The following is a 22,593-nucleotide window of genomic DNA, read 5'->3' as shown; positions in this document are numbered from 1 at the left end:
TTGAGTAGTTAGAAGACTACAAGCTCAAGTCTGTTTACTATTTTTAACAAACAGTCTGAAAAGTGTTTGTACATGTCGACAGATTTTAAAGTTAAATAAACAAGTCCACAAAGTGTTGGAATTATCAGACATTTTAATATAAATTAAAACGACCCCCAAACAGAAAATAAACATCCAAAAATACATTAAACTTCCAGCAGTTAGAAAACATCACTGTTTGTTCTTCTTAATTCGTCAGTAGCTGAATAAAAATACAATAAGAAACGTACAGCTTTGTTTGAAATTATATTTAACAGGTCATTTTCTCTCTCCTGTTCCCTTCTTTTAGGGATCTAAAAATATTTTTCCCCCATCATGTCTTCTTTTTTTTTTTTCCTTCAGACACAACATGATGTGATTCCCATCATGTGGAAACAATCGCCACCATCACTAAGAATTGCTACATGAGTCAGCAAACCACTTCTGCGGTTTAAAATAACCTTCTCTGATGTCGGGATGAAATGAGGAACAGTAGACTAGTTATGAAAAACTGAAGTAATGTCTCATATTCAAGCCGTTGTGACAAATGAAATGCTGGACACAGAGTCAAAACACTTTGTTGATTTATAACTGGGGCTGGGTTAAAGCTCCTGTGAGGACCTTTGTTTCTGTTTTGGTGCCCCCTGTGGACAAAGTGCTGCCACATATTACTTTGCTAAGCTCGTCCTGTAAGTTTGTATTTTCTGTAAAATCTTATTCTGCATTTTTTTACCAGTCATAATTATTACTCATTGTGAACTTTTGCATTGGAAAATAATGCTGTGCTGGGTAGAGTGCTGTTGATCGCCTCTACTAACATCTACCACGCTGCAAAACGTCTGGCATTAAAAATAACTACATAGAAATTGTTGATCTTGTCGCTGACAGTCTCGTTTGCTTTTAAAGGTCATAAAAAAGCATCAGTATTTATTTTTGGCCCGTTTCATAACCAGCTAAAAACTCCTCACAGGAACTTCAAGTAACGGGTGTTTAAATCCAGAAATCGCGATATTAAACTGATGTTTCTGTTTCTATTACCTCTGATATACTTTTATCTGTCCAGTGTAGAGCACATAAAACAACTTAATGAGAAAAAATAAATCAACGCAATGGTTAATTGGAAGGGGAAAAAAAGCAACTACTAAAATCGACAGAATTAGAAGTGTACGGATCTTTTGCCCTTAAAGTCTGCGCACTTGTCCAGATGAGCCAACACAAAATTATTATTATTATTTTCTTTTTTAGTTCTGAGCTCAGAAAGTCAGACTTTCGTATCCTCTGAGGAAGTAGAAAAAACAACTTTACAGCCCTCTTATCTTTGGGCAGCATAACATTTCCATTGCAACCTTTTTGTAAATGTGAGGACTCCTATGGTGTTTTCACACATGCACAAAACTCCTAAAAATTTAAAGAACATTTTTTTAGCGCCAGCTGCATGTTTGAATGCAATTTACCCTGATTTTATTCTGAAATTTTTCTGCCGCCCCCAAATTAAAATCGCTGTGAAGTAGGGGTGAGCTGATGGGTGAACGCAGCAGGAAATATTCAGGAAAATTAAGCAAAAAGTGAGCGGACGGAGGTGATGGTGTTTAGATCACTGGTGTGAACGTTGTGCATGTAATGAAGCTGCAGTATGTTCTTTGTCCAATGAAAAGGTAGGTAGTATTGACACAAAGATATCAGGGCATACTGTCCAGAAATGTTCTAGAAATTTTCAGGAGTGCATGTGTGAAGACAGCTTTTGTTTATACAGCTGTCTGCTGCATTTCAAACTCCTTCAATAAGCTTTTACTTTTCTATAACTGTGTGAATAAATGAAAAACAAATCTGGACTTTCCTTGGCAGGTGGTCCCTCCAAGTTTCTGCTCCTCAATATTTTGGGATGTTGTTTTTAAGATCCACTCTTACAAAAATAAAAACGTGTCACTCAAATCATGACTAGCGGGAAGATGCTAAAGTGTTTGGGGCTGTTTCATCGAGGCCAAAGCTGGAGACAAGTTTTTTTTTTGCTTGCCTGAAAAAAAGACATCAACCTGAAGCCCAAAAAGGAAACAAAGATGGTAAATCATGACAAAATGTCAGAAACCAAGATTCAGAATCAATCAACACTCAACGCAGAGTACAATCCATTATAACACTTTTTTTTTTCTTTTTTTTTTTTTTAAATATAAAAGTCTGCTCAAACACTTCATGTGGTTATCTTCTTCTTTTCAGGTCGCTAAAAGCTTAAGCTACGTGGTTGGCCATGTTGAAAATGTCTCGGCTTCTTACGGTTACATGAAATTACCAAAGTTTTAACTCGCTAGCTGGGGAATTAGCAGAAGCTGACAATCAACGTTCATTGCCCTCCTGACCCTTGAGGACACAACACGGTGGGAAATTAACTTGTAGGGCTCAGATATCAATGGACTACATTGACTTGCCACATAGACACTGCTTGTTTAAGGGATCAGAAGCAGTTACATTGATTGTAATGTAGGATTATCTGAAAAATGTTTCTTCTTGTGTCTGTTAAAAAACACGTCTTACTACACCTCAGGCCCCGTGTCCACCTCGTGTTTTTTCCTTGGCAGAAAGACGCAAAACAGTTTGTGCACTGAGAAGACAAGCGCTGCACGTCTCTGCTGTCCCTATGACAACAGTCTCTATGACAACAGTCTGTTGAAAACAGCTGCCGAACGATCGACAGAAAGCATCAAAACTACGGGAGAAGAGCGGCGGTGACGTCAAGAGCCGTTTTCTGAAAGAAAAGAAAATCGAGTGCTCGGAGCGGCCGCACAAAAAAATACGGAGCGCTCAGAAAAGAAAGATGGGCGCTGCGCATTTTCCTCCAGGCGGCCGTCTGCTGCTGCCATTGCTCTCTCATTGAAAACAAACGCTAGTGCTCAGAAAGAAACGCTAGGTGGACGAAGGGGAAATTCTCCATATTTAAAATGTTCATATTGTTTCTATCAGTTGAAATCAATGTATTCCAATTCCACTCTGCTTGTACACAGTATATACTCAATGTTTGAAACCAGTTTTTGCAGCTTTCATACAATCAGGACTTCAGCCACTCTAGCAGCTTTGTGAGGCTGTGCATTGACACTCAACCCAATTACAACCTGTTTAAATATTACATGTTAATTACGGTAAGTTAAATGTTTACCTTGCTCCCAAACCATTTGTTATCATCTGCCAAAGATCTAGTCTCTGGGAGAAAGAGACTTTTCAGGGATGCACTTTAGCGAGGATTTGTTGAGAAACGACTTCTTCTCCTTGAGTTGCCTTTGTTTGTTTGTTTGTTTGTTTGTTTGTTTGTTTGTTTACAGTCAGACCAGCAACTTCAGAAGTAATCTGACTGTCTAAAGGGCAGACGTTGTTCTGCTATTGTATGAAACACTTTGTTTTTAGAGATTAATAGAAAGCTAAATGTTGTCATGTCAGGTGGCAAGTTGCCTTCGACCCTTCTCTCTTCCAAAGCCTGCCGACGGATGAGAGGTCAAACTACTCGCACTGAAAAGACTTAAAACCAATCGGAACCTGAACACATCTGGTGCCAAAACCCGCTCCCCTGTCTACGTAGTCTGCATTTTGTTTTTAGCTCATTCATCTTCTTCTTTGTTTAGCATTTTAGCATGCTAGCCGCCGCTTATTAGCACGACACACAAAGTACAACTAAAGCCGATGGGAATATCATCAGTTCTGCACATTTTCAATCCTAAAGTTTTGTTGGTGTCTGATTGGAATTCTTGGAATCACATCCTGAGGGGAACATGAATATGTCAAGCACATTTCATTGCAATTCAACCAATAGTCGTTGACATTTTCAAACCCCGTTTTGCTGCCTTGTGGTCGTGCTAACGGGGAAAGTCAGGTTTGTTTCAATGTTTTGCAGCTGTGAGCTCTTATGCTTCCTGCATTGACTTGTACCCAGATCCTGCTTAGATTTCATTCATAGTATGACGCATGGAATGAGGATATTGGATGCCATTCCCATGTGATGGTTTATCTTCTGGTTAACCCATTGAAGGGGCTTCTCCTTACATTAAAATATATTTGTTTGAAGCAATGGTTAGGTTTGAGGATGTCTCTAAAATTCTCTAACAGGTAGCCAAAAATAAAGAAAATGTATCCACTTCCACTGATTTTACTGAATTCAAAATCTGTGAGGTGTCACTTTCCCACCCTGAGAGAGCTTTTCCCCACAGACAGTCCTGTTCCACTGTGATTTACCATCATTTAAACTCCCTATTTGTTGGTGTGTGTGTTCAGTCCAAACATCCAAACACGGAGAGACGGAGAGAGAGAGAGAGAGAGAGAGAGAGAGAGAGCGAGAGAGAGAGAGGCGCAGGGCCGCTCACTCCTCGGTCTCTGTTTCATGAAAGCACCTCTTCACAGACAGACACATCCTGTCCGAAGCTTTCCCGTGTACCCGGTTTTCATCCTTTTTTCTACATCCGTCAGCGCCTGCTTGCGGCCCTCCCTGACCTGCGTTTGGGCTTGTTTTTCGCGCCACTCTTTTTCCCTGTGCCAACAGGAGCCGCCTTCTCCTCCTCCTCAACCTCCTCCTCAACCTCCTCCTCCTCGTCCGCCTCCTCTCTGGCTTCAGCCGGACTCTCCTGAACTACAGACTCCAGCGGTAAAGTGGTCTCCTCTTCGGCGCTGGCGAGGCCGAAGTCTTGGTCTGTGCTGCTTGCGCTGGCCGCTGAGGCGGAGATGAGGTCCTGCTTGTGTTGCTGGTCTTCTGTTTGCATGTCCAGATGGGTGAGTGTGACAGAAGGCTGCATGGAGTCTTTGTTGATCACGGAGCCAGCGTCATCAAAGAGAGAAGTTTCATCCACAGCGTCCGTGGCCGTGTCTGTTACAGGTCTGAGGCTGTCTGCCGCTAGGGGAGATCCTTTTGAAGATTCAGCAGCGTCGCCCTTTTGACTGAGAACATCTCGGTGCCTCTGAAAGGGAGAAAGATGATAAAAGTATTGGGACACTGTAAATACCAGCAGGCATCCCCATTGAGAGCTCCTGACCCTGATCGTTTAATTTTCACTACAGATAATCTTTCTTCTTCATGATAGGTTAGTGAAGTCATCCAATACCAACCTTGAGGTTCTCAAAGTGCCTCAGTGATTTGCAGTGGCTGTGCAGAGCAGATGACTCAAAGTGGTAAAACTTGTTGCAGAGTCTGCAGATAAAACCTGCGACTGGGACAAAGAAACTGGACCCTGCAGGGGAAAAGAGGTCAGAGAATGTAACACTGAAGGTTTTTGTGAAATCATTGACGCAGCAATCAGTGAAGAATTAAGAGTTTGCGTTCCCTCACCATAGACTGTGTCGGGGTCATATTGCTCGTCATTGGTCATATTCTTCAGAGTCACTTCTTTGAGGGAGGACCAGCCATCCTGAATCAAAGGAAGACAAATAAAGGAGGTCAACTTAAACCTAAAATTTGAAAAACTATTAATCCTCAACAATCCATAAACTAAACTGAAAAGAGACTCAAATGACAATAAACGTATGGCCGATATTGCCTTCTGGAACAATGACTCGGCATCTTTGCGTGAATGTATTTAAGAAAGTACTTGGGTAAAAGCAGATCCTCCTCCTCCTGCAGCAGATCATGATCAATGCATAAACCCACACTCACACGGGTAAGCGGAACACAGCCTGTTTGGAGAGATGTGGGAATTTGGTCTCCGCAGGCAGACAAAAGTTATACTCACTTCAATTTACCTCGCCCCAGAATCTGTCTCCTCTCTCTCTTCAGTTACTAAAAATGATCCATATTGCCTCAGACAACCCAGAAGTAAGGAAACCATATTTTCGAGCTATTTTAACTGGTGTATCCTCGGGCAGGGGAGAAAACCTTTGGTGTAAACAATTTTCATTTTAAACATGTTAAAGAGTTTTTAGATCACGTAATTCATCCCTAATGTTTTTACAGGTTCACTTGACTTCTGGTTATTTCAAAAGGGATTTGATCTCAAGCTTAATGGCTGTTTAAATGCAAACCCCATGTCTCTTTAGAGAGAACTACAAACAAAATCAAATGGCATGCAAATCACCTCTTTGTCAGAGCCCTCTTTGTCTCCTTCCTCCCTCCCTGTTTCCTCTCCTCCCTCCTCCACCTCACTGCCCTCCACCTCATCTAAGGAGAAGCCGTCTGCGTCCGTGGCAGTCAGGTTTCCCAAAGCCTCGCAGCCCTCCTCTTCCTGGAGCTGAACAACAGTAGCAGTTATAGGTGTTATCTCCAATGATGCTTGTTGTTGTTTTTTTTTAGGTTATTGTGATTCAGGAATCTTGTCACGCATACCTTTTCCACTTTCTGTCTGTGCTCCTGGGACTGCAAGTGCTCCACAAAGATCTGGGAGGTCCTGAAGTGTTTCTTGCAGACCGTGCAGGAGGAGACGACAGCTCTACTGGCCAGCTGAGAAGAGGCGAAGGGACACCAGATTAATGTGACCGGAAAGGCTCTTTTAAACATTTTCAGCAAGTCATTTAAGTGAGCAGGCGATTACTTTGTGCTCCTCGGTACGACGGTGGTCCGTGATGCTGCAGGTGAAGTGGGTGTGACAGGTGGAACACCAATGCTTCTTGTCGGCTTTCTTCTCTCTGCAAACAAACAAACAAACAACCGGTATTATCAAGACTCACGATGGTTCATGTCTCTTTTTAAAGCTCCTGTGAGGTTTTTTCAGCTCTTCAGGTTATGCAAGAGACTGAGATGAACACAGACGCCTCTACATGAACTACAAAGCAAACAAAGCATAAATACCCCACATTATATATTTTAAATGAGTGTGATGTTTAAATGTTAAAGGAAAGCAGAATATGATTTTTTTTGTTAAAAACACACCACTCACACATGAACAGGACTAGATAAGCCAAGAAACTGGAGGGCGTGTTTTGTCCACAGGGGGCACCAAAATCGACACGGAGCTTAAAAAGCATCTCTTATCTACATCTTAATCCATCATCATCCATACACCATTATGACTTCAAAATCAAAAAAACCCCACTATCAATACATGTTAGTAGAGTTGTCATGACAACAGAATTCAAAAATATGACACAAGACTTGTAAAAACAGCCAATCAGAGAGATTCCTCTCACCGACCGCGGATTCAGTGTGTCGAATCGGCCCAAAAGAGGCCGACGGGTAGCGACGGAGACGGACACACCGCAAAAACTAGGGCGACAACCGCTCACCGACGGTCCAACTAGGACCGACGGCCGACGATCTCCTTGTTGTGTCAGGGCCTTAAGCGTGTGTTTTTAAACTGACCCGTCCTTGATGGCTCCCTGCAGTGACTCCTGCACTCGGGGCAGCAGGGTGACAAGGCAAGCGTTGCTCATGTGCTGGATCTCCATCATCCTCTGCTGGTGGGACATACTGTTCATATGACTCCGGAAGTTCTGCACACACAAACAAACAAAAAAAAAACGGGGAGGAGGAAAGAGAGAGGAAAAGAGAAAATGTAAGAGAAAAGCAACAATTTCTGGATGTTTTTTTTTCTGTGTGTGTATGTTTAACCTACTTGCTGGTTGTGGCAGGTAATGCCGCAGAGGTAGCAGTAGAATTTGTTAGCCCCGTCAGCTACACCTTCCTCCTCTTCCTCCTGGTTGTCCGGTGAAGCCATAAGAGAGTCTTTGGCGTCCAGCATCTCCTCCGCCGGTAAATCAACCTGCTGGTAGTCCTCGCTCAGCTGCCCAGACGGGGATGTTGCCGACAAACAGCTGTGCATCTGAGTTAGGACGGAGATAGCTTTCTAACGGGAGGGTGAAGAAACACAAAGGTAGACTATCAGCATTCAGCCTTGTTAGTTTACGTTCCCTCAAAACGATGCATGGTTTAATGTTTGTATCATCTAGTCTATTGTCCTCACCTCAGCAGCTCCTCCCTCCTCAAACGCGTCAACGACATCTGACCCGCCTGTAGAGCCTCTGTCCTCCAGAATGATGCAGTCTGGGGAAAAAGATACAATGTCGAAAAATATGTAAAAGGTGAATACATTTAGTGCTGTGAGCGCTTCTACTCTACATTTCTGTTTGCTTTACCTCCGGGCTGGCTGTCCTCTGTGTTGCTGTTACACTCAGAAGAGAGAACATCCCCATCCGTGTCCGCGATAGTCACAGTCCCGACGACACACTGTCCTTTAGGCTGCTCTGACCTGATCCACACCAAGAGTCCAAAGAAGGAAAAGAGCATTAGCAGTCAAACACAGATTCTTTTACGTTCACTACGTGTCTGCCTTCTTGATTTCAACAAGTTGCGAACGGAACATTTCTATCAAATGTTATTTTCTGTGCTGCAGCTCTGATGATGTGACATAATGTTGTGGTTTTGTAGCACAACTACATTCAACACAGAGCGGATGTTCTCTCTACCCCTCTGTCCTCTGCTTCTTCACTGCAGGCTCTTCAAGTTTCTCCTCAGTCGACTGCGTGGGTCCATCCGCTCCACCTACGCCACCATCTGTGGGTGGAAGAGGGATAAAAGCTAAGTTGGCAACAAGGAATGAAAACATTGTCTACAATAAAAAGCTCACTATTGATCTTTTTCCAGGTGACATACGGCATTCAAATGACAACATTTCAAAGCTACAGCTGCTAACATTCAGCAACGTTTTAGCTCCAGTTGGAGGGCAGATCTACCTGCATCAGTCTTGTCACTGGAGTCGTTGGTGCTGCTTGTTGCTTGCTGGTCGTCTGAGCTCCCTGCTGCCATCTGCTCGCTGTCTCTCTTCCTGTCTGGCTGGCGAGCTGCGTCCTACACAGGAAAAGAGAGCGAGATGGACAAGAGGATTGCAAAATATACTGTATCAGCTTATTTCTTTATCAAGTGATTGTTTCAATTGCATCATTAAATCATAACAACATCATAAAGAGGCATGTTATTATCTTTGAAGAAGTATTTCGGCATGCTGATAACTTCTCTAGTAAACGTAGTCAGAAACCCTGATTTGTTCTTTTTGTATGTTTCATTAAAACAACTTTCAAACAGGATGATAACATTTCCGCTGCCTCTGTTTGAGTGCAGCGTCGAACACTTGAAACAGCAGAAGCCGTGCGTGATTACAGTCATTGAAGTGGTGCTGTTGTAATTACTGTGGTAGTGATGGAAGAGAAGGAGGAGGAGGAGGAAGACGAGGAGGTGGCGGTGTTATTATGGAAGCGAGCATGTGGGTGAAACATTCGAGCAGCTGGGTAACCCATCATGGGGGACTTGATGGCCATGCCCATGGGAACAGGCCCGAGCAGAGACGACCTGGCCCCGGCAGCGAAGAACTGACGGAACTGCTGCCCACCCATCCCAAAGCTGCGCATTTTACCTGAATGAAAGCAGATGGATGGAAAAGGAAAAATGGAAAGTTAAAACTGCAGCCCAGTAAATTACTTATGTAGTTGTTCAATATAGAAATGTGCTATTTATGATCTTTTCCACATGTTGCCGTCTTTACAGCTCAATAAAAGCCATACCCTGCATCTGCTGCATCAGCAGGGCTCCCTGCAGCATGGGATTTGGTGCAAGGATGGTGGTCTGGGTTGCCTGGCATAGGTTGACCATCCTGGGAGGAGGGGCGGTCTGGGGAGGCATGGCTCTAAACCAAAAAAAATGTGATACAAACATGTAGCATTCATTTCAGAAGATATGACCTCAGCTAAATCTGCAGCTAAAGGATGCAATTAGGCTGCATTCACACTGTAAGCCTTCACGCTCAATTCAGATTTTTAGCTTGGATCCGTTTTTTGATGAGTGGCTGGTCCACAGATGAAAGTGGCTCAAATCTGATGATCAAATCTGATGTGACTTACGCTGTTTACACTGTCATAAAAAAACATCAGATGTGATTCACAAAGGAGCAAAACCAAAATCTGATTCAGGTGGCTTTTATGTGCAGTGTGAATGAAGTTTAGAGTCATCAGAAAGTATTCTCCTTTCTCAGAAAGCCTGGAATTTAATTTAATACTCGTGAAATAATTACTTAATTAATTATTTAAGCTTTTTTTTTTTTTTTTTTTTTAAATTGACAGATATTCTGATGTTGAAGATACACTTTCTGGAAACAAAAACACCTGCATTTTTCTTTCCAATTGAAAAAGAAGCTGGACATTTACTTTTTACTTGATAACATTAATTTTTAAGTCTTGTATACAGACTAGGGCTGGGAAATATATCGAGTTTTTAAGATATATTGATACATTTTCAAACAAGATATAGGGTAAGACAATATCGTTAATATCGATGTAGTTTAAGTTGCATTAAAATAACATTACAGAGGTGCCAGGTCACCTTTTTCCTCATCTCACTGATGATGACTGACTGTCTCTCCCTCTTAACCCTGCTCCTCCTCTCTCTCTCTTTTATTGTATTTAAGGAACATTTTTATTTTATAATATTACTTTTTAAATTCAAAAATAGGTAGTTTATTTTTCCATGTGTTTTCACTGTTAATAAAAGACATATCGATATATATCGAGTATCGCCATTCAGCTAATCAATATCGAGATATGAGTTTTGGTCCATATTGCCCAGTCCTAATACAGACCCAGCTTTGGTTTAGTTTTTATATAGCATAATCAGAAGGCAATGCTCTTTAAACTTTTTAAAACTAGACTAACTAAACTAACTACACTAATAATTACATTTCAAAAGTTGAACCCATTACAATAAGACACAAGTAAAAATGTACCTGATTGGTGGACTTGTAAAAAATCTTATGAAATGAAATGAAATAAACACAATGATCAAATGTAAAGAAAGAAGCTTCAGAAATATCATAGGAATAATTCGATTAACATGTGCAATTTGTACAATTTTTCTCATCCGTAGAATAAACAGAAAGACCTGCATCCTAAGTGTTTTTGTTGATTAGAGGTGAAATAAAAAAGATGATTTAATAGAGGTGGTTAAATCAAAACCATCTTCTATTTGGCCTCTTCCTCAGTACCTGACCTCATAAATGATTTGGTCTGACATCTTAATCTTTAATCTGCAATATAGCCTCTCAATCTTTTTTGGCAGGCCAGATAACATAGCATGGCAGTAGTCCAACTTCTAATGTTCACATAAACTGAATAAGCATCTTATCAAAAAAGACAAGGTTGAGGGAGTTGAAGTTGAATGCTCCATTTTGGTCACAACAAGACCCAAGGACAAAAGATACACTTATTTTACAGTGTCTTTTTTTATCTTAGTTTATTTAAAATATCAATTCACACCAATCAGAGCCTGAGCTGCCCACATTCCCAACTGAACAATAGATTCCTACACAGCTGTACATCTCCAGACACTCCTGGATAATGCAGTCTGGCATGTGTTGTGGCACCTCTGCCGTATATCTCATATCTTCCTCTGCACAGCCTACTGGACAAACAGCGGAGCAGCTTCTCCAACAGACTGATACAACTCCGCTGTCACAAGGACAGATACAAGAAATCCTTCTCACCGAAGGCCATAACTCTGTACAACAGCTCAGAGAACTGTCATCATGATAATATCTGTCTCTCCTTACTGTAATCTGTTCTGCACATGTTAAATTTACAAATGCAATTTGGGGGGGGCAATTCAAAGGCACACAGAGCAGTAAATTAACAACAGTGCAAGTAAACGAAACATTTTAACCTAAATATAAAGTGTCAATTTAAATACAACTTAAAGCTCAAACTTAACTTAAAAATACAAAATATAAAAAGAGTAGATATAAGTGGACAGTGATCGGTGTAATGTAAACAAATGTAACCATAACTATGTGCAGTAGTGACCAGATGTAAACAGAACTATGTGCAGCAAACGAGAAATAAATATATATATACAGAGCAATGTGCAGGTAGGCTAAATACTAAATGATAAGTTAATAAGGTGAATAATGGAACAACAGAACTAATATATGCAATATAACTGTTAAGGTAAAAATGAGATAAATAAAGTGACCGTAGTGCAATGATGGATAAGAAACAACAGGAATAAAGTAACCAGAACTGTATGAATACTGAAATAGAAAGGATAGAATAAAGTGATGTAGTGCATGAGACCAGATAAAGCAGAGGCAGTTAAGGCAAGTGTAAAGGAAGTAAAAAACAGCAGAGTTCACAGCTGAGTATTTATTATTACATTATATTTAGATTTGCTAACAACTTGTGTTTTTTACTCATATTGTGTGTTTGGATAACCTGCTGCTGTAAAGCCACAATTTCCCAGTTTGGGATCAATAAAGTAATTCTATTCTATTCCATTCTATTCCGTTCTATTCTATTCTATTCTATTCTATTCTATTCCATTCCATTCCATTCCATTCTATTCTATTCTATTCTATTCTATTCTGTTCTGTTCTATTCATCAGGAGGGCCCCTGCCTGATCCCCGGTCTCGAGTTGAAGGACTTACCGGGGAGTCTGGTGGTGGTGGTGGGCGACATGATGCCCCGGAGGCGGCTGCGGCGGAGGTGGGGGCGGGGGCTGCTGCTGAAAAAGCTGTTGAAGTTGACGCAGGTGCTGGTGAAACTGCTGCTGCTGCTGCTGCTGCTGCTGATGGATGTGTGGATTGAACATCACGGGCTTCAAGTTTCCTCCGTTTGCACTGCGAGTTGACAAGATGAGCCGATATTTTTGACACCCTTTTTTTTTTTTTATAGTGAAATAAATCTGTATGGGAGCAGGAATGAAAGCGTGTGTTAAAGCTGTGCCTTCAAGAAAGCTGCAAGAACAACTCTATTTAATTATAAAGACACATTGAGCAGCAGTGCGCACCTTGCAAGACAACAGGTCGCTCTTGTGTTTCATGATCACAACCAGCTAAGTGGTAGCATGCAAGCTAAAAATAATTCACTTTCTGCTTTGCTTTGTTTATTTTAACTCCCTTACTCGGCAGTACAACTTTAAAAGGGGAACGCTAAGTAGTGCATGTGCTATTCCCAAACAAACAAACACAAAATATGCATTTCCAGTCCCTTAACTAAGAAGCTACACCTGCTATAAAAATGAACAAAGCTAGCAAACATTAGCCAGCGCAGTTACTGAACCTTTCAGCGTACCAGCCGGATAACTCGCAGATCAGCCAGTTTTATCTACATATACGATGTTTAAAAATGTATTATAAGGCTTCGTACACACGCTTCAACTTACTTATCAAAGAGGGGAGCAATGATGATCGATGATTATCCGACTTGGATCATAGCACAGGGTGAATCACTTGCTCTCTCCGCCGGTGCAACTTGCATAAAGCACGGACCCAAAACATTGAAGTGAGTGCAGCATGTCGCCCCCTGGTGGCTGTCTGCAGTACTGGAGGTTTGGAGAATTTCAATATCATCGACTTTTTTTTAATCAAAACTATCAGTGTTTTATTCTTTAATTCCACCACTACTGAGTATGACAGAAATTTGTATTAACAGGTTAATGCTTTTGCACTTTTATACATCTGTAAATAATTCTGCCCTACAAAGGCAAAAGGCAGTAACTTCAATTTTTTCAAAAATTAGTTTTTGTCATTTTATTTTTTTGACAGATATCTTGAGTCAATTGGTAAATGGTAAATGGACTTGAGCTTATATAGCGCTTTTCTAGTCTTCCGACTACTCAAAGCGCTTTTCAATCAATCAATCAATCAACTTTTATTTGTATAGCGTCAACTCATAACAAGTGTTATCTCGAGACACTTTACAAAAAGCAGGTAAAATACCTTACTCTTTGTCTGTTAACTTTACAAAAGAGCAGGTAAAAAGACCTTACTCATTGCTATGTTACAAAGATCCGGCCTATCCATCATGAGCACTTTAGCAAAGCAGCAAAAGTTACAGTGGTAAGAAAAAAACTGCCTTATTAAAAGGCAGAAATCTTCAGGCCGGATCCCCGGTTCATGACGAAACAGTCTTCACAGGCCTAGACTGCGCCGGGCTTGGAAAGGGATCGGGGGAGAGATGTGATAAGATGCAGGAAGAGGGATAGGGAGCAAGGGGGTGGGGGGAGGCCAGCCGTCTATCAACAATCTGGTGGGGCATGTGGTGGCTTTTACACCACATCACACCCACCCTTTCACACACTGATGGTAGTGGTCACTATGTTGTATCATCCATCAGAAGTAACTAATCCCATTCATACACCGCCACCGAAGCAGCGGGAGCAATTCGGGGTTAAGTGTCTTGCCCAAGGACACATCGGACATGTTGCCCAGCTGGGGATCGAACCCTTGACCTTCCGGTTGAGAGAGGCGGCGACTCTACCAACTGAGCCACAGCCGCCAATTGTGTTGGGTTTTTTTGAGAAAATAGTAGGTTGTATTTGCCTTAACTTCCAAAAGCCCTCGAGAAACCAAGGCAGAGTCCAGTAACTTCACTCATAAGGGTCAAAGTGAAGTTACTGTTTCACTGCAGTGGAGTTAAGGTGTTATGTCTTTGTTTTAATATCTTCTGACACACACAGCAGCAAAGAAACAGTGTAGGTCGTGTTATTTTAACCGTGCAACCAAGTGAAATACAGTAACAAATGGAAGTTAATGCCTTTTGCCTTGGCATGACCCCGTTATTATTATTGTACAGGCAATGCAAAGGCAGAGTACCTTAACTTCCAAATAAGGGTCAAAGGTCATGCTTGACCTCAAGATTTTTATGTACATTAATAACCTGATTAAAAAGACAAAGAATTGCCACATTTCCAACATTCTGCCTGCAACTAATTTGGCTGGACAACAAAAACATTTATCTCAGTTCTACACTCTGGAGAGTTAAGGTCTTTTGCCTTTGTAGGGCAGAATAGACACAATGCAGACAAGACAGTAACAGCAGCAGTAACATATATCTTTAACCCGTCTTACAACAGCACCGTACTGACATTCACATTCCCCCCCCCCCCGTCCCGTCCCGAGCCCGGTGCTAAGCAACATCTAGATGTCATCAAATTCATGTAGAGACAATAATAATAATAGTAATAATAATATTAATAATACTAAAAATATTGATCTAATGATGAGAGAAAGAAAAAACAAACACCTACAACAACAACAACAACAAAAAACCAACAAAAGAATAAAAAATAAAAAATAAAACCAGAAGACATAATCATGGTAACACTTTGATAAATTAATCATTTAGGCTTCTACTTGATCCCCCATTATGGGGATATAATCTATAACACGACCCCAAACTTTTTGGAATTGCATTTGTTGTCCTTTCACATAATACAATGATTTTCTGAGGTGTACAATACGATAGCAATTCTGACCACCACTGCTTGATTGGGGGAGGGGTTTCAGATTTCCAGTGGCATCAAATGCATTTTTTTTTTGCTGCAGTCATAGCCAGTAGGATAAGTTTTCTTTTCATGATTGTCAAGTTTTATCAGCACTGTAGCATCGCCCAGAATAGCCAATGCGGGGGTTTGGGGTCAGCTCTTTCAAAAATATTTTGGAAAGTTGGTCAAATATAAAATCATCGACTTTTTTTAATCAAAACTATCAGTGTTTTATTCTTTAATTCCACCACTTCTGAGGATGACAGAAATTTGTATTAACAGGTTAATGCTTTTTCACTTTTATACAAGTTAATATCTGTAAATAATACAAGAGTGACGTCATTATTAAACCAACCAGTATCATTAACACATAATGTATAAAGTAAATCATGTATAATAATGTTTTGAACGTGTCAATTTAATTACATTTTCTATTTGTGTAATATTTGTGTTATTCTTGTATTGTGTGTGCATCAGTTAACATAATACACCTGTAAAGGTGCTTATCTTTCTTACATGACAAAAATAAAAAAATATATATAAATAAAGTTATTATTACTATATGACATATAGCTGCATGGTTTGTATTTCACTGCCCATCAGCATTTGACATTAACATCTTGAATCTTGAAAAGAAACATTTTAATAAATAACTTGTTTTATTGGAAAATGTGTCGAGTGACTATCAAAAACTTTCACTCTGGACTCACGTATTGGACTTTTCACACAAACTGCATTAGAAAAACAAAGTGACACTGCCCCCCTGTCCTTTGTGCAGTTAGATTCAGCACCATGGACAGATCTGTTCGTCACAAAAATATAGTCTTGTGTTTGGACATTTAAACATCGTAAGCGAATTGTTTTACCTTTCTTAAAGGGCTCAAACAAGCCTAGACTTCACTTAGTCAAATAGCCACTAGATATGACATCTCTTGCTCTGTAAACGTCTCAATTTAACATGCATGAAAGTGAACGCACACAGTGTCACCACCTAGCGGTACGAGTATGGAACTGCAGGAATATCCTGAGAAAATACAAGCGATCATCCTCCTCCCCCCCTGCGGTGCTCGTTGGAGAGGAGTGTTCATGCTCGGTGGTAGAGAGAGTCCTCTGAGGTGATCTGACACACCGAGGAGGCGCAGTCAATGAGGGAACAAACCGAGGAGTGACCCGGCGTGTGCGCAGTCCAAAAACGCCCTCTGAAAGCGAGGGTGACGAGAAGGGGGTGGGGAAAAAAAAAAAAGATATCATTGCACTCCCTGCTCTGACAAGGAAACCAGCCTGCAAAGATGGGGAACCGGGGGATGGAGGATCTGATTCCTCTGGTGAACCGTATGCAGGATGCCTTCTCCGCCATCGGACAGAACGCGAACCTGGACCTGCCGCAGATCGCCGTGGTGGGCGGTCAGAGCGCGGGGAAGAGCTCGGTGCTGGAGAACTTCGTCGGCAAGTAAGTAGCTTTCCCCGGGCGTCTGCAATGAAATGTCAATACGGGCCCGGTGCATCAGTCACTCATTTTACACTTTACACATTCACTCCCATCCCCCCCCCCCCCCCCCCCCCCCCTTCTTCTGAAGCAGGTTTAAAGCTACCACACATGTTTCACTGAGACATGTCCCCTGTTTTATCCACTTGTCTTCGTCCATGTACACGACACCAAGGCCAGGAGATTATTTTGTTGGGCCTGTATAAATCCTCAGGGAACTTTATCTGTTGACTGCTGCGTGATGCATTCACGGAACCACAACACTTACTTGGCATTACGAAAAAGGAAAATCTGGATATGATGAAGAATGCACGACAAGTTCCCAAAATTCAGATTTTTTTTTTTGGTGCAAAAATTGCACAAAGTTGTAAACTTTGATTACAGTTAAGACTGAGGAAATGTCTTCCTGATTCAGGATCAGTTTTGATGCTGACTTCCTGTACAGCAGGTGCAGTTACAGGATGGTTGTTGTTATTAGTGGGACATTGCTTTACTACCATGTTTTAGTCCCGAGGCTGTTTAATCCTGCGTGTGTGTGTGTGTGTGTGTGTGTGTGTGTGTGTGTGTGTGTATGTGTGTGTGTGTGTGTGTGTGTGTGTGTGTGTGTGTGTGTGTGTGTGTGTGTTGGTGTGTGTAGGTCAGTCCTGCAAACTTGCACAGTTTTCTGTCTGTCAGAGATGATGACAGTATAAAACAAAAAGGGGGGAACAAATCTGATCTGCTATGCTGCAGTATGACCTTGCAGAGAGGGGTAGAGAGAGAATGAGAGAGAGAGAGAGAGAGAGAGAGCGAGAGAGAGAGCGTCAACCTGAGCTTTGAGCCCTTCCAGCTCAGCTCATCCATCTGTCTGTCAGTGCTTACTGTAAGTGAAGCTTACTGCATGCAGGCAACAACAACACGAGGGGCACTAGCTAACTTCCCTGCTTGTCTTTTACTTCATAGAGCAATCCCTCGGATCCCGTGTGCAGAGTGTGTGATTCAGCACTATTTCCTGCTTAAGCAAGGTCAAATTGTGTGCGTACTGTGGCTCTGAGCCAGCTCACCCCCCCCCCCCCCCCACTTTAAACAAGGCCTAGGTACGCCACCACAAAATGCTTAACATCCCAGAGGACACACACACGGATCCATCTGTGCAGGGACTGAGAATTGATTGGTTAGAAATTGAGCCATCACTCTGGTAGATTTCATTAAGTGTGAACACCATTCTTATCCCCTTTTTGCCTGATATTTTCAATCCACTTGTTTGGCCCCTGGAGACAGATAGCTCACCACATGGCCACGGCGCTAATCCCCAACTTAACAGGTACAGTGGGTGAGAAACACGGCAGCATAATCTACCCATCACATTACGTGAGAAAGGTGTATTAGTTTTGTTAAGCTAAAGGGTAAAACAGCAGAACTTTTCAGGGGATGTTATCATTTTGAAAACTTTAGGTACCAGGGATATTATTCTTCATTCCCCACTTACCATTATTCTTTATTAAAACTTAGTGCATACATAGCCCAAAGTGCAAATTGACAACTCAGATTTCCGTTGAGTTTTCAGATGCGTTATGCGACTAATGTAGCCTCAAGCTGCTGGCTTCTAGTGGAGATGAGGAGTTTTTAAGAATCAGGCTGCCTCGCCACTTTGTCACTCTATACCTTTGTTTTTTTGTTTTTTGTTTTTTTTGTTGTACATTCCATGAGCCCTAATATGATGCTGACTCAAGTGACATCATTTGAGTCAATTTTTCAAGTACTGAATAGCCACTCCTGAGCCCAGCATTAGTGTAGTCCCTAACACCTAAAAACAAAAATGTGAAAATTGTTGTGTTTTCTTATGAGTCATTTTCAGCACCTGAATTACATTTACTTTTGGAAAAAAACAAATGTAGAAAAATATAAAGGGACACTTACTTAGGCTAATTTTGAAAGCCAGTTGTAGCTCACGTTTAGCCCTCTCTCATAGAAAGTGACACACATGTTATAGGCATCATTTCAAAACCGCTGATTTGACAGCTTATTGTTCCTTAGGTCTCTTTTTGAGAGACTATTTATTATAAACCAAGACGTCTTAAATTTTAATAGTCACTGTAAAACAATCTCCCTATACACTCCTTAATCAGGCTAGTTTTTTTACTGCAATCACTCAGCTGTAGCCATGGAAACAGCTTGTGCCTAATTACGCTGCCGTACCCAAGAGGCCGAAGGTTGAGTCCATCATGACAAGAGACAAATGAAGAAAAATTAGAATATAACTACACTAAATAAAGCCCATTTTAACATAATGAAGATGTGGATGATTGGGTTGTACGCTGCACTCTCAGGCGTCTCATTACAGTGAACAGATTGCTGAGTATCACCCTGTCATGCATCACTTGTGTGTTTGTGTTAATGCATGCAGCTGCAGTGACGTCACTCAGGTCCTCCCCCCAGTCTTCCCATTGTGTTGTTGTGTGTCTTATCTGCCTGCGCCAACAACACAGTTAACACACGTTTGCATTGTGTATACACGTACCAGCACTTCTTCTTCTCCATTTTTCTCCTCCACCCCTGGTTTTCCGTCTTCAGAAACCCACGCTGACGCCTCTCAGAAACCAATTTAATGTGGTGTTCCTATCAGAGCAGTAATCTTTTCTGGCTGTTATTAAGCTGCTCGCCTTTTAATCCTTTTTACTTTTATTAGAAACTGCCAGCAATGCTGCAAAATTTGGCAGTAATGTAGGAGTGATTATTTCGCTCACACAGCTCTGGTTCTGGCTTTCTTCCCCTCCTTCCATTTGCTGCTTGCAGTTAAGACAAACGACCAATATGAAGTTACTGGAGACTTTTAACTTACACCAAAGATATATTACCTGCTTAAAGCTTGTTTCACCTGTGACTGAGCACACAGGTAATATTTAGGCAAGAAAATATCAGACCAAACCAAACTAGAATGTGTCTGCATTTGTTGATAAAGGGATTAAGGCAAAAAGTAGCTTCCCGAAGGCTCGATATGATTGTTGTTGGGAGGAGTTCACTTTACAACTTTACTCCGTAACTCCAGCTTGTTTGCCATGACACCTATCCCCTCAGGTTAATTAGATTCTGATGTCTGATCAAGCGTGTCTCAGGGACAATGACGCCCAACCTGCTGAGTTATGCTGTTCTAAATGCATCTGAGGACACTAATCAAATTGATCTGTTCCCCTTTTATTGTCTGTCCTTCAGTGTTTTTGTGATCCTGCGTTCATAAATTGTCCCCAGCAGAGAGTCTTTCAACCTGCTCGCACCAGTCTTCTCTTTCTCATTCGGTTTAGACGCCCCTCAAAGTGGCTTTTGTTGCTGTGAAATATGAAAGTTTTTCACTTCAAAGCCCGTGCGGGGAGGTTAAACTGAGATGATCCGTCTGATGTAGTATTATAAATGAAAAGAAAGCTGCGATCTATCACGCTGTGGTTGAGGACTGCACTTTTTATCTGGTTTCTAGGTTGATCAGCAGCTTTGCCTTTTTGTGAATATGCTATATGCTATACATTTTTTTTGGGGTGGGGTTTGGGGGGGTTCAATGTGCTTTCAGACCGGAAAGTAACAATTATTTAAATTTTTGTTTGTTTTTAATAAATCCATTCATTTTTGAGTGTTTCAAATGTCAGACGACAGTGAAAAATGCTTTCAGAATGAACAGTCAAAAACACCAAGAGCTATATATTTACAGAAAACAGCAAAACTGCATAAAACATCCAAAGCTGTAAATGGATACATTTCTTGTTTATTGACTTGTGAATTGATGGACTACTCTCTGAGCCCCATGTCTGTTGTATCTGCAGGCAAAGGTCACACATTGCTTTTTGTTTGCTTCATTGATCTGCCTACGATTCAATAGTAAATAAGACATTTTCTCAATCTGGATCAGTGCACAACCCCCCCGTCTCCCATCTGCGTCCGTCACCTGGTCTGTAATTTATTCTCCCATGGGTCTAATTACCAGGAACAAAGCAGCGAGCCTTACTGGTCTCCAGTGCCCCGCACAACCTGTTCAGGTGGAGGTGGGGATGTCAGGTTGACTATGACTCAATTCAACATTATTACATACACAGAGTGAAATTCTGTTAGAAAGGGGGCGACGAGTGTACCAAGAGTCACTGTTGAAAGGAAACGAAGGCCAAATGAGATTTAGTGGCGGATGAAATCTCATGTCATCTTAATGTCTGACAGAGTGTCTCTTCATAGAGTTTGCCTTCATTTTCTTAAATTTAGAGGATTATTTAAGATGATTTTTTAAAACTGCTTTTCCAATATATGACGACACCCTGTATTATCATGATTCTGAAAAAGGGCCAGAAGCTTTGAATGTCCTTTTTTCACACATTTGTTCTAAAATGCTTGTTATGAAGAGCGTCCTTCAGGCTTGACTTCAGCTGGCACATTTTATCTTTATTATGCCTTTATCTACATCATGCAGCACATATTTACTAAGGATAATAATCGTTTAATACGATGTGAACTCAACAGCATGTTTTACGTACAGGGCCAAATTTCAGCACCATGGATAGCTCTTTAAAAAAAATCCAAATCAGCACCAAAGCTGCTGCCTAAAAAACCACACCAAAGAAATACTGAATAAAATAAGGATGATCACGTTCATTTATAATATTCACATTATGACACATAGTTTACTGTCACCATGTTGAAATATAGAAAAAGTTGCATGAATTGGACATACAGTAATAAATGGTTTTCAGTGGTTTGCAGGATTGTGCATAGTGGAATGTAAAATTTGAAATGATTTTAAGAAAAAGAAGCAAACTTTACAACATTTTCCTTGTCTATACTCTGCACTGTGTTAGAAGTGAAGGCTGCTGGTACTTGTGTAACTCAGGACCGTAAAACCACAGCACAGACATTTTTCACCCTCCTGCTGTCTTCACATTTTCCAAACCCCACTCAGAGATTAAGTCAGTGATATATAGCTTTTTTTTTTTCATGTATTACATAACACAGACGAGGCCGGAGGCATTACGACCAGTAGCAGCAGCTTCACTCATGTGAGAGTGGAGAACAGTGATACGCTCCGTTAAAGCCTTTATTCCATTCAATGAGAAAAAAAAAACAACCACAGGAGGAGGAGGGAGGAGTGCAGTAGAGTAGGAAGATGCCGCATTAAAACCCAACACTCAAATACAATCCTGAAACAAATACTTTATGGATCCTGATGTTTTCAGGTTGTACAGAAGTAACTGACTTAATTATCTTTAAGATAAAGTCTAATTTAATCGTCCTTATAGCCTATAGAAATATGTATTTTAACTATGACAAAGTAATTTGGTGTTACTAAGGCAGATAAAAAAATAAGTTTGTACATGCTAGATGAATATAAAATCCAAAGAATTTGACAGTTTACCAAATATGAAGAATTACTGTCTTGTCTTCCTTAATCATTTGGTGCAATCGTTCTGTTTTTTGGTCCGTTTTTCCAATCGTTAATATCTTCCAATTGATTGAAGTCAGGCTTCATTTGTAGTTTTTTTCTACAAATGATAGAAAAAGAACAAAGTGCCCATCACAGCATGTTAAAAGAGCATTACTGAATTGTGTTCTATGTCAGAGGGCTGCATTGCGGTGCAGTTTTTAGCGCCCTTACATCAAGAAGGTACCTGGTTTGAATCCCTGGCAAGGTACTCCGACTCTCCCCCACAGTCCAAAGACGTGCTTGTTATGTTGCTTGTTAGGTAAATTGGTGACTCTGAATTGCCTGTAGGTGTGAACACGAGTGTGTCGGTCTTTGTATGTAAGCGCTGTGATTGATTGGCGAGCAGTTTAGGGTGTACCCGCCTCTAGGCCAATGTTCAGAGTGGTTCGGCTCCGGGATAAGTGGTAGATAAGTGGTAGATAATGGATGGATGGATGGATGGTGTTACCGTA

The 22,593-nt window shown here is 41.1% G+C and overlaps 2 protein-coding genes across 12 annotated transcripts in view; one reads left to right on the top strand and one right to left on the bottom strand.

Moving 5' to 3' along the window:
* Positions 1-115: 115 nt before the first annotated feature.
* ciz1a (cdkn1a interacting zinc finger protein 1a) lies at positions 116-12,585 on the bottom strand. Its single transcript, XM_061062157.1, has 15 exons — positions 12,382-12,585; positions 9,475-9,596; positions 9,103-9,326; positions 8,650-8,764; positions 8,383-8,470; positions 8,053-8,165; positions 7,881-7,960; positions 7,533-7,763; positions 7,280-7,410; positions 6,513-6,606; positions 6,308-6,421; positions 6,060-6,212; positions 5,318-5,396; positions 5,098-5,219; positions 116-4,949 (listed from the first exon to the last, which is right to left on the bottom strand). Exons 1-15 carry the CDS (start codon positions 12,543-12,545, stop codon positions 4,461-4,463), a joined length of 2,319 nt encoding a protein of 772 aa, XP_060918140.1. The 5' UTR covers positions 12,546-12,585; the 3' UTR covers positions 116-4,460.
* Positions 12,586-16,278: 3,693 nt separating this feature from the next.
* dnm1a (dynamin 1a) overlaps positions 16,279-22,593 on the top strand; it is a 53,926-nt gene continuing 47,611 nt past the window's right edge. For 3 of the 11 annotated variants that reach the window (XM_061060939.1, XM_061060937.1, XM_061060942.1), the window contains exon 1: positions 16,281-16,671. In XM_061060939.1, coding sequence (XP_060916922.1) covers positions 16,511-16,671 — 161 coding nt within the window. In that variant the 5' untranslated portion in view covers positions 16,281-16,510. Of the gene's footprint in view, positions 16,672-22,593 lie in introns of all 11 variants that reach the window. The other 8 variants (XM_061060934.1, XM_061060940.1, XM_061060932.1 and 5 more) reach the window with 4 other exon arrangements.

The sequence above is a fragment of the Labrus mixtus genome, chromosome 17 (genome assembly GCF_963584025.1).
Source record: "Labrus mixtus chromosome 17, fLabMix1.1, whole genome shotgun sequence".
Lineage (NCBI taxonomy): Eukaryota > Metazoa > Chordata > Actinopteri > Labriformes > Labridae > Labrus > Labrus mixtus.
Note: the sequence above shows the minus strand (reverse complement) of the source record. Positions and strands in the feature narration are given on the sequence as shown.